Source organism: Thermobia domestica, chromosome 13, assembly GCF_964235325.1.
Source record: "Thermobia domestica chromosome 13, izTheDome1.hap1.1, whole genome shotgun sequence".
Lineage (NCBI taxonomy): Eukaryota > Metazoa > Arthropoda > Insecta > Zygentoma > Lepismatidae > Thermobia > Thermobia domestica.
In genome coordinates this window covers 128987695-129000877 of record NC_137466.1, presented here as the reverse complement: position 1 = coordinate 129000877, position 13183 = coordinate 128987695, and the positions used below count along the sequence as shown (strand labels likewise).

The following is a 13183-nucleotide window of genomic DNA, read 5'->3' as shown; positions in this document are numbered from 1 at the left end:
CCATGTATTTTTCTTTGGCTTTGTCCATCTCTCTTCTCAATTCATTATTCGGCCTTCTGTATTCCTTGATGTTCGTGTTTTTCGTCCTTCTGCGTTCCTCCATGTTCTTAAGCATTGCTTCAGTTATCCATGGTTTTCTCGATGCTCTTTCCGTCCTGCCAATGTTATTGTGGAGTGTGTCAAGTAGAATCTGTTTAACTTTTCCTCAACTATTCTCTATATTGCCAACTGCATCGCCTATTGCACAAAATTGTTCTTCAATTTCTTCTTTCACATCATCGTCGATATTTTTTAGTCGCTCTAAGTTCCATTTTTCTTGATCGACTTTAACCAGGTTTGCACTTCCGCCACCAGGAGATTATGATCCGAATCAATGTCCGCTTCTGAAAGTGTCTTTACGTCTCGTACACTATTCCTGAAACGTTGCTTCACAAGAATGTAATCGATTTGATAGTGTTTCTTATCTTCTGGACTTTTCCACGTGTACACCTTGGTTTTTCTTTTCTTAAACCACGTGTTCATCATGTTGCCTACAGAAATCGATAAGCATTTGACCTCGTTCGTTTCTTCTACCTAGTCCAAACGGTCTCACTACCTTAGTCGCAGCTCCTTCTCCTACTACGCTGTTGAAATCTCCCATTACTATGGCGTTGACCTTTCCTCTTCCTTGCTCATGCAATATGTCACTAATCTGATCATACATTACTTCTACTTCATTATCATCATGGTCGGTTGTTGACATATACACTTGTATTATCACAATATCCACTGGTTTTGCATGTAGTTTTACAAACATCAAGCGGTCACTGCAGTATTCCACTTTGGTTACACTTCTTGCTACTTCGTTCTTCATTGCTATCGCGACACCATTCTCGGCCTTATCGCCACCGGAATAGTATATTCTATAATTTCCCGATACTATCTCATCTTTCCCTGGCCATCTCCCTTCACTCAAGCCCACTACGTCCACTTTACATTTGTCCATTTCCACTTTTAAATTTTCAAGTTTTCCCTCACGTCGTAGAATCCGTACGTTCCAGGTTCCTATGCTGAAATGAAAGTTATTATTATTTTCTCCTTTGATGATTCTTCTCGGAGTAGTCCCCACCTGGAAATCCGAACGGGGGACTATTTTACCTCCGGATTTTTTTTACCTTAGGAAGAACCATCTCCTTCTCCGTTCCTTCTGGGAAAAAGATAATGTGGTATGCCGTTGACCATCTAGTGGTTTATCCGCCTTTTAGGACAGTTCCTCTCCTAAAGACAAGAAGGTGCCCTGACCTCCACCCGTTCATCCGCCCCCCCCCCTAGAAGGCCGTTGCACTTGGTAGAAGCTGACTCCTTATCCCGAAAGTCGGTCAGTCCTCACCTACGTTAGCCGCCAAAGACGTTCCCCGCTTTCTCCCGCGAAGAGGTGTAGGTTGGGATTTTCCCTTCGTTTAATATGAGACCCGAAGGCTTTTCTCAAATTTTCCAGTACTTTTAGAAAGCTCTTTATTACTACCGACAACAATTCAGTGTTGAACAGCATTGTACCCTTGCAGAGGAGACGACATGGCTCTTGCATACAGTAAGGCAGCGAATGGATTTTTTTTTAAATACAGGTTTTAGGATAATGTAAATCTTAGAGAAGGCAAAAGAGAGGGAACAGGCTGTCCTGTCTGTCCCATGAAGGAATCGCCACTGCTTTTCTGTCATGTAGATGGGCTTAAAAGGATGTATCGTTACTGCTGGTCACGACGTAACAGGGAAAATCCCGAACTCTACAAGCCATAGTGTAAGTGAAAAAATGTTGAAATGAAAATGTTATATAAATACAAAACTGAATCATTTCATGAATAGTGTTCATCGGTAAGGCTGGTCTGATGCAATCAGAATTACAGCGTTTGCTAAGTTGGATACGTAACCTCAACTCTATGGACTTCATCACACTTCGTCATTTTTTTTTGGGGGGGGGGGGAGTTGGTTGGTTTTGGAGTTAGCGCTCGTCTTTCAGGACCGAAACAGTGTGAGACGTGCACTTACAGTTTAATGTGGAATTCGAATCACACGAGCTAACAGGAGAATCGAACCTTGGTCTCCCGTGCACGAGACGCGTATTTTAATCACAATGCCATGAAGAAACTTATATATTCGAGAACTCTGAAATCTAAGATGTATGCTACGAGAATCCAGGACACGCTCAATTAGTAGATAACGATTGCAATCCCTACTTGAAATCCTTACATGTTGAAGAGAATTTAAAGAAATGTGTTTTTTGAACGATAGCGGAAATTGGATCTCAACAATACTAAATAGCCACCTTACATAATAATGAAAATAGAAAATGTAATGTTAGCCATACGAACGAATTTACCCATGTTTCAGCTAAGTAGACACTTGTTTTCATCAGTACATCCTTTCAAATCAATTAATCCATTCCTTCTTATTTTTATTTTCTTAAGAGAGAGGGAGAGACTAGATGTTTCTAATGCAAGCGTTCAAAAGAATTCAACAAATTCGAAACCTTTCAATAGATTTGTCGCACCAAATAAAATTTACTTTGATCGTCCGCGAGACACTAATGAAAGTCAAAGACGTCTTTTGGGGAATTAAAAGGAATACCTCTCGCAGTCTTTGTGGAAAGATTTTAATCAGAAAATGTTTCGTTCTCTTTCTCTTTAACATTTTCCAATTCGTTTTGTTTCGTAGAATTCAGGAGTGTAAGGAGGTGGGAGAAATGCGGTTTCAGCGGTTCCCCGGCTAGCTTCTCTCCAAAGGCACTTCGCGAGCATTCAACGTGCTCTCATTACTGCAATCGCGCGGTCAGACTCAACTCGTTCTCATCCCCACTGGCACTCCCTGGAAATTAACAAGATTTTCCTCAAGTGATTATGTAAACTGTTCCTTTTCTTTCTTTTCTTTTTAGCCTTGCTTACACTGTTTTTTTTTTCTTTCTTTCCTGCCTCATATTATTTGGATGAGACGGTTTTATCTTTAATGAACCCTTCCCCTCCTCCTCCCACGATGTTGGCTCTCAACCTTCCTAATCCATACCAACAAAACGTCAATTTGTACACTTTTGTTTTTGCACACTGTTGAATTTTCTTCTTTAAGAAAAAGAAATATTTGAGTAGATGTAATATTGTTCTGTTCAAATTTGTTAATAGCGATATTTAAGGTTTTTTTTTTTTTTTTTTTTTAGCTATAAAATATAAGAGATACGCGTGCATTATTAGTACCACACGCAAGAGAAAATTATAGACTAATATTATAATGTGAATATGTACTATGTTGGTCCACATAATAAGAGTTCCGTTTTTCACAGTAGATAGCTATAGCCAGGTTGCGAATACCTGGGAAGATAATGGTGATTTTCGATCTCAATCACATTTCGACATCCTTCAAGGAAACTGATTAGATTGAAGCATCTTTGTTTCAACATTTTTATTATAAATTTTAATGAACTTTGGTATGGTTGATCAAGTGTTATGAGGTGTATATACGTAGCACAAGAATGTTACACGCCCGACTCTACGCCACCTGTCTACTGCCAGTACAACATTAAAGTTCCATTGAACTGTAAGCACCAATGTCTGAAGTCAAGACTTGTTCTTTCAGTTTAACGTCCTACGATTATGCCCTTTACGTAGTCTAAAGGAGACGGATGATTAAGGCAATGAATGATGATGGAAGAATTGGTGGAATGAGAGTGCGAGAGTAAACGGGAGTACCCCGAGAAAACCCAGGGACACGATGTTGTCCACCACAAACTTACTTGGCCGGGGATTGATACTTGTGTTTCCTTCCGTTCAGGTATCAGATTTCGGAATTGCCAATGTTCTTTTTTTTTGTTTGTTTGTTTGTTTGTTTGTTTCAGATCATAATGGAGTATTGCGGATGCTTTTCCTTGATTTATTCTACTTTCTGACATTATCTCGTCTATTGTCACATGCCTGTAAATCATGACAATGTTATTCACAACTTCAATCACTTCAGAGTTTTTACACTACGCGGCCGTCCAAGACTCGTTCCTTCTAGCACTGACTCATGTCCACTCTCAAATTGTCCATTTCATCTAAACACCATCAGTTGGTTTCGACTTGTGTCACCATATATTGCATATAATATTCTGTGTATACTCGAAGCTCGCTAAGGAACCCTCTTCCTATAAAAGCTAGGCAGTCAATCTGTAAAAGGAACACCAATCACTACTTGTGCTAAATTATATTATGCCTCAACTACTTTTTAAAACACAAGGGCAGTCTCATTTAATTAACATTGATATTGACTGACTCTTATAATATACTGTAACCTAAAACTATGAAAAGTCTTCATGCATATAATTTATCTCTCTTTTCTACTAGTTAGGATTAGTGGCACGAGAGATAAATGACCTGCTACACAATGATGTTTCGAGAAATAAATTAACTCGTAAGAGAATAGCTGCTCCATCTATTAATGAAGCCCAGGATTCAGTTGTTCCTCGACGGAAAATAACTGACATAGACGTATGTCCCATATGCTTGGAACGGTTGCTTGAAAGGAAACTCCCGGGTAAGTGTACTTTCGCATTTAATTTATTAATTGTTATTTCATGTTTAGAAAGAAAGAAAAGAAATTAGACCTGTACTAAATACCTAAGAAAAATATCATAAGAACATTTGCTACCAGTGATCTCATTTTCCATTTATTAGATTTAAATCCTGTTTCTTGCCTTTCTTAAGGCATCAGTTAAAGTACTTATTAAAATATAATAGTGATTTAATCTATAAAATTATATAAAAATGAAAATGACTATGTTTGTGACATCATAAATCTTCAACCCCCCGAGCCGTCTCGACTAAATTTTCAACATAGAAGAGACTCGGGCCTGGGATGTTTTTCATCATTTTACTTTGGCGTCCAACTTAGGGGGGGGGAGGGGGAAATATTTAAAAATGATTGAAAATGACCGATATTAGTGCCGAATCCATAGTTTTCGGGGTCGCTGACACAAGCAGTGTCACTTCCGACACAGTCTATATCCAAATTCAGTCCCACTGCCCTTTATGTCTAAAATGAAACGTAATCTTCCCGTGCGAAGAACGAATATTCTGCTAGTGTTAAATAAACATTGAAATACTTTAATCTACATAACAACATGTGGTGTAATGGGGCGAATATGTGAGTGTACAACATATACCCATCTTATATTTTTATTGTCCAGGGTATAGTCACCTTAAATTTACAAAAGAACGAGGATATACGAGGTGAATATACGTTATACTTTTTAAAATGGTCGAACATATATCAACTAAATGTTCTACCATTACATTACTGATACAAGTTGTCATATCATGATTCCCATTGGAAATGTAAACCATTTGGAATTCAATATCCGTTTTCAGCTCTGAAACTGTATTAAGACATGGATGTAGTTTAAAAGGGAATCAATCTAGACAAACTTCCCAGGGCGTGATCGAAGTCGACTCTACATCAAAGGCGGAAATGCTGATCAGTTTAGTCATAAAAAAAAAAAAAAAAACTAAAGATATGAGTACAATGATTGTAAAATTTCGACTTACCTGATTATACCACATCTCCTCTTAACATTAACCTTTAAACACTCAACAAAATAACAAAATAGTAATCGATAAGAATCGATAGATGTAGTGGATAACAAATAAATAAAATACACTAATACCTTAGCGGAACAGTACAGGTATGATTTTCAGTTTTGTAATAGTAGGAATATGCGTCGAATATCGTATGTCTCAAATATTTTATCACGATATATATATATATATATATATATATATATATATATATATATATATATATATATTTAGATTGTAAGGGCAGCAATCACGCTGTGTAGGACAGAATTATTCACCAACAGAGTAGATCATTTGTTTTTGTTTTTGTTTTTGTTTGTTAAATCTCACTCTGCACCTAAAATGTGATGCATTTTAGAAGAGAGTTTCCGACCAGCCAAGCAACTTTTCAAGTTATAGCTTAGCAAATATATACAGACAAAAAGCTTTCTCATAGGTATATGATTAGTGTAGAAAGCTTTGGCGTGGGAGATTAGGTTCGAATCTCGATGTAAGCTTATGTTCGCATTCTATGATAATCTGTAGGTCCACGTTTCATCTAGCTTAAATGCTGAAAGGGACATTAAATTAAAAAAAAAACTAAAGACTGACACCTTTAGATATTTTAAAACACGGAATATATGATGAAATGAACTGAAACCTTAAATTTAACGCCCACAGTCATGCCCTCTAGGCTAAAGGGGACGGAAGAGCAACGACAGTGAATGATTATGAAAGAATTGATGGAATGAGAATGCAGAAGGGAACGAGAAAGCTCACAGATATGGGGTGCTCCACCACAAACTTACATGACGTGGATCGTACCTGAGACCCTTCGCACCAGAGGTAAGCGTTGTACCCTGAGCCATCGTGCTCCCAGGAATAACTGGTAATTCTAGATTGCGGGGGAGAAACAGTATATGTCAAAAAACATATTTTCAGGAGGCGAGTTTTTATTTTACCAAGCGTAAGTATGAATCACTTATATTAACACTACCAAAACGCGATTATTCAACTCACGTATTTAGAATTGACTCCAAGTAACCGGATGTGGAGCATGACACATAGATCTCCGATTTTGAGGTATCTCATTTTGGCCAATTTCAGACTTATACTGTTTCTGCCGCACAGTCTAGAGATTATGAAATATGATTTAATTTAGAAAGAAAACCTAATTTCCTTTTAAATTTAGTTCATTAAATAATTAAGGACACGTTGCTTGTCTCCTTCCTCAAAGATTCTCCTCATTTTAACCGACTTCAAAAACAGGAAATTCTCAATTCAAACACGTTTATATATATAGTTGTAGATATGTTGACACATAACTTCGATATGAACGCATTGGTTTTGATGATTTTTTAAAAAATAACCTACTTTCTATGTGGTCCCATGTAAAAGACCAATATATAGGATATATTGATAGCCTTTGAAGCTAGACCATGAAACACCTCGACGGGCAGCAGTTCAAATCTGTCTTCAATATTGGGGAGGGAGGTGAGGTCGAGTAAAACCGTTCCCATAATCTTTCTTTTTTAAAGCGATGTTCAAAATATTTATGAAGTTGAAAAACAATGCTGTGGACTATCAGGGGAGCAGAGTTGTCTCCAACATTGGGAGGCAGGCAGATTTAAGGCTTATTGGGGGGGGGGGACATCAATTTTATTTCACTTTCTTTTGTGGCAATCGGACACAAATCATCACATTTCGGACACAAATCATCACATTTCTCCCCCAAAACACACTTTAAATCAGATTATTGGGTGGATAGTCCCACAGTTCCAAGATTGGAAGGGACACGTTCCCTCATCCCTCGGATTTGCGCCAGTGTCGACGGGTGAAGTGTTATTACCGGAGTTGACCGACTTCATTGTGTATAGACCTATGTTCACGAATAACTTTCACGAAATTCGATTTCTAGCTTTTAACCCTCTATATCTGATCAAATTTGGTGGTGATCCTTCTATTAATTCTTGAGATTTTTTTGTCTTCGAACAGACGAACGGACATGTGGACAGAATAAATACATAGAAGAATTTTGGCAAACCAAACTCCTTAATTATTTTATCCTATTTAGCGATTTTACATTTTTTTTCTGTGATGACGCTTTTTTCGTAGTTAGTAAAGTCTTTATAGTCAGCCACCTCTGATGTCTGTACAGATGTTTCTATAATTAAAGAAATCATTAAAAAATTATAGGTAACGGGATATTTCTTTCTGTTTTAATGAATGAACCCTCACTATTCTATTTAAGTCCTAAGTGGCTCATATACTTAACACTAATAATTATTTTGATTTTGAAAATTATTTTGCAGTAACACATTGTAAATTTGGCTGTGGAAATCATATTCACATAAAGTGCATGTTAGTACTTGCCAGACATCAGATAGAGCAATCACCTGTAACTCAGTGTTTGACTTGTCCTCTTTGCAGGTAAGACTATTTGCCCTCTTTGTAAAATTAGGATATTACAACTCTATATTGATTATTTATAGCAGAGTGTCTGTTTTATACTGTAAAATTAGGATATTACAACTCTATATTGATTTTTATTTATTATTTACAGCAGAGTGTCTATTTTATACTGTATATTTGATTATTGGTTAAGAAAATTGACTATCGACTAAAAATTAATTTTAAACCAAAATTTCGATTTGAAAAATTCGTACTCGCGCTGGTAAACGTGTCACTTGATAAACAGCTAAAGTATAGAAGGAAGAAATTCATTGAAGACATAGGTGATTATATACACTGTAAAAAATTTCATAGGTAAATTTACAAAAATAAATAAATAAATAAAACGGTGGCAATCGGTTTGTCAAGCCTCTATGTAAATCAATTTACACCTATAAAGTAAAATTACTAATATGGAATGGTGTTAAATTATATTTTTATCAATAAAAATATCATGTTTTCTTAAAAAGAAAAGCAAATTTTGTAATTTAATCTAAGGAAATGTATATCAACTTACAAAATGAAGGAAAAATGATTTAACATTGATATTTGGTAATTTAAACTACAGAATTTTTTCCCAGTGTAATTTCTTGACTTCGTATCACATTTTAGAACCTAAACATTAAAAACAAGTGAATTTTGTTTCACAATGTGAAACTACGATAGATTTCCAAACTGCACGAATTCAATACTCAAACTTTAAGCAGTAGGGGAAGGTCGTCTAGTATCGGACACCTTAGCTTTTTTTAGTTTGTCAGGCTGAAAAATAGCTATATCAAATTACTTAATGCACAAAATGATACCTTGGTATCTTACACACAACGTGTTAAAGGTGATTTGACAGATAAAAACTAATAATATATATTTTTTCAAAAATCAAAGGTAGCACAAATTAGCGTTCTTAAAAAGTGGAGGGTGGTATCGGACAAACATACAAACTATAGAAAATTGGTCTTTTGAGGTAATTTAATAACAGAACAAATTGCAAATATTAGCTGTCTACTTCAGGAGTTCTTACACACACATACAGTTTTATTACGCTTTGAAATACAGCCTAAAATAAGGGTAAAAAATAGATCTTAAAATTGTTAGTCTCATCAAGAGTTGTTATTTTTTATTCTTACACAAATCACAATGATAAAACAGTCTACCTTCAAAATTTGCACATTGTTCATGGACTAAGTATTTACATATATTGCGCCGTATCCAATCATCAAAAGACTCCCCGCAGATTATAGTGTTTAGTTTTTCAGCAAATTTGTAAACTAGTTTTAAAAATTCTGGTATTCTTAGTGGCATTAGACTAGTTAACTATACAAAGCCTTTACATGATTGTATAGTATTTCTTCTTGGTCACGTTCTATTAAATGTGCCTTTGTTATCCGAGTAGCGAGGCTTAGCTGTTACATCTTTCCCTTCCGACAGTTTTTCAACACGATCTTCTAATGTACTTTAAGGAACACCATATCTAGCACTGGCCGCAAGTGCTTCTTTGGAAATAACTTTGTCCATGGCCAACTTTATATTTTCTTCATCCCAATTGCCATGTATTTTCCCCATGGTTTCCTGAAAAACCCTGCAACCATTAAAAAAACGTCAAGTTTACTTACCAGTGTTTTGTCCGATACCGAAAGACTTTCAACTTTTGAATGGCTATCTACCGGCTTGTAACAACACAAAGGCAACTATACACCTACGTTATAATATATACACCCTAATAAATGATGTGATAGCAATAATATATCGATACATTTACTTTGTGACAAGTTGCAGGCACACAAATCTATCTCCGTGCACCTGATCACTCGCAAAAATACAAAAACCTTGAAGCACGAGATACACCGTTCATCGGACAAGTCCACTATTGCGTGGGCTTGGCTAGTTCATTCCGATCAACCCACTGTATGCTTGACAGGTACCGCCTTAAGCAAGAAATAACAAAAACTGCTTTTGTCCGATACCACCCGCTGTCCGATACTAGACGACTTTCCCCTACATCTATCAGCGGCGGCTGGTACTATATGTTGCATGGTTGTGCAACCGGATATATTTTTTTAATACTAAAGATATTTTTAGGTATTAAAGTAGTGTTTCCGTAAAAAATAAACCTTTTCTCTTGAGCTCAAAACAGTATTGATGCATTTCTAAAAAATTCAATAAAAAAAACTGAAAGAAAGAAAGTGATTTACATTTCCAGTTGCAGTGAGCGTTGCCACTGGAAGCAGTAACATTCGCATTTAGCAGCGAGCTCCTATCTCTTAACATGAGGAACTGGATTTATTCCTGCGTCGCTGCTATCCTCCCGTATTGCTCCTTTCCAGTTGCACCTTTTTCTGCCACTGGTATATAGTCAGCTTACGTAATAGTTAAAAATTTCTCCACTTGTCAGCGCTTGATTCAATTGATAGAGTGAGTGAGATATAGATGCTTGGAAGAAAGAAGTTATTCACAAAAGAGAAACTCGCAAAGAACAAATACGCGTCTGATGGTAGCAGAGGCGGATCCAGGCTGAATGTTTGGGGGAGGGCGGTCGTTCGAAGTCAATAGGTTTTATTTTACATTTATAATACAAAGGTGAAAATTCTTGTTATAGTTTTTATTTTTAAAATAAAAAATATCCTATTCTGGGTCTTGAAACAGAAAATGTCTTACCACCGGTCTAATTCCTAGCTCTGTGCCTTTCGTGCACATGATCCCGTGAGTAGTTGCAGACAAAGTCCTACACATCAAACGATACCGCCTTAATGGATGTTACTAGTTATACTGTTAGGTCATTAGGCCGTTGTCAGATGGTTGGGTTAGGTCATTAGGGTTTGATGACCTGCTTACGTGTGTTGGAAAGTTGTTATATTTTTGTTTTTAGTTGTGATGACATGTCTGTATTGTTGGAAAAGGTCATGTGGTCTTTTTTGAGTGTGTATGCGTGTCTCTAGAGACTCTATACTGGTTATTTTTAAAAATAATAATGGAAATTTGAATTGGTTTGATTTGAATTAAATCCATATTTTTATTGGTTCATTTGCTTAGCAAATTCAAAAGAGAAACTTGTTTCGAACAATATGTGAGAGAGAATAAAAGATTACACGAACAATATGTGAGAGAGAATAAAAGATTACACGAACAATATGTGAGAGAGAATAAAAGATTATACGAACAATATGTGAGAGAGAATAAAAGATTACACGAACAATATGTGAGAGAGAATAAAAGATTACACGAACAATATGTGAGAGAGAATAAAATATTACACGAGCAATATGTGAGAGAGAATAAAAAGATATTTTCCTAATATATTTTATGGATCGATTTCTATTTTTATTGGTGGAAACCATTTTATTAGAAGGTGAGAACACTTATAATGTGTGATACGCACTGGGATCGAACCTGGGGCCCTTAGCACCAGAGATGAATGCTGTATTGTACTGGAATTGAACCCCTGGTCCTTAGCAACAGAGGTGAACAATGCATTGTATTGAGAATGAGCCTGGAACCCCCAAGCACCAGAGATGAACGCTGCATTGTACTGAAAATGACCCTGGTAACCTTAGCACCAGAGGTGAATGGTGCATTGTACGGGGATTAAACCCGGAACCCTTAACACTAGTGATGAACGCAGCATTGTACTGAAAATGAACTTGGGACCCCCAAGCACCAGAGGTGATTGTTGTATTGTACTGAAAATGAACCTGCTACCCTTAACATTATTGGTGAACGGTGCATTGTACTGGAATTGAACCAGTGGTCCTTAGCACCAGAGGTGAACGTTGCATTGTACGGGGATTAAACCCGGGACCCTTAACATTATTGGTGAACGTTGCATTGTATTGGAATTGAACCCGTGGCCCTTAGCACCAGAGGTGAACGCTGTATTGTACTGAGAATTATTGCAATTCTCACATGTAAATTGGCGAGAAAAAAAAACATATGGAAAATACGATGTGTGATTTTTGAATGGGTTATTTATTTATTTAATATTCATCGTTTTTTATTCCTTATAGTTAACTCCGTGTTTACAGCCAAGTTTGAAATACGGAGCGAATGATTGTTGTTCCGTCTCTTACAGAAGACTAGCTTAGAATGTCATTACTTCCGGGTCGTTGCCTTACACGCTTTCTCCTTGCTTCCGTTAGAACTATGACTTGTGACACGCATGTATAGAGTGTCAATGCACTTTCTAATTTTATTTCCGCTTGTACTGGAATAACCTTAGACACTTTCTCCCTTGTTTGTTGGAACTTTGACTGATGACATACTGAAATATTTTTCCATTAACGATGGTTGTCACTGTGATACTTATCGGCAGTGATGAAGAAGACAGATAGAAATTTTATGTTTCTTCCCCCTTTAGAAGATGTATTTTTGTGGCAATATCTGATTTTGGCAGAATATCTAATATCTGATGAACATGTAAGCATTTTTCCTTAATTAGATAAGATCCGTACATAGCTGCAAGCCTCAAATGTCGATCGATTGATACCCTGTCTGAATGAGATTTCTCCAGCGGTTGACGAACTTGAAAATAAGAAATTTTTAGATTTCTCGCTGTGGCAATGAATGAATAAACGATGTTAGCGGCTATGATGACCTTATTTATTTATTTATAATTAATGAAATCGGGTTGAAAACATGATGCTTGGGGGAGGGACATAATGAAATCCTTATATATATATATATAGTATTGAAATAAAGTTTGTTATTATTGTTTTTACACCGTTTCATAGTGTGTGTGTGTGTTGATCTTTTGTGTGTTGAACTTTTTTGTGAGTGATTTAACAGAACGAACTCTGATTTTTTTAAGGTGAGAACTTTTTAAATACCATGTATTATTCACTTAATTATAATAATGAGTTTTTTGAATAATTATTGAAAAACTACACGATTTGCTTTGAGAAACATTATCGGGGAATAAACCTACGACCATTTTTTGTAATCATGCAAGAGGATAAGCTTTGCGATATACTGAAAACGCTTGAAATGTAATTGCGATTTTCGATTACTAAAGTTATTATTATTATTATTATTATTATTATTATTATTATTATTATTATTATTATTATTATTATTATTATTTACGGATCGTATGTTATACTCTGAACAAATTTATTTGTGATTATTTTATTCGTTCGTGTTATTTTATTTTATTGGTTCCTGTTATTTAAAATAACACTCGTTTTAAA

The 13183-nt window shown here is 36.0% G+C and overlaps 1 protein-coding gene across 2 annotated transcripts in view; it reads left to right on the top strand.

Moving 5' to 3' along the window:
* The window catches only part of LOC145668494 (E3 ubiquitin-protein ligase ZSWIM2-like), a gene marked incomplete at its 3' end in the record, with an annotated part of 229351 nt that overhangs the window by 54191 nt on the left and 161977 nt on the right, over positions 1-13183 (top strand). For both annotated transcript variants that reach the window (XM_081736448.1, XM_081736447.1), the window contains 2 exon segments: positions 4347-4536; positions 7868-7985. In XM_081736448.1, the coding sequence (XP_081592574.1) occupies positions 4347-4536; positions 7868-7985 (308 nt within the window).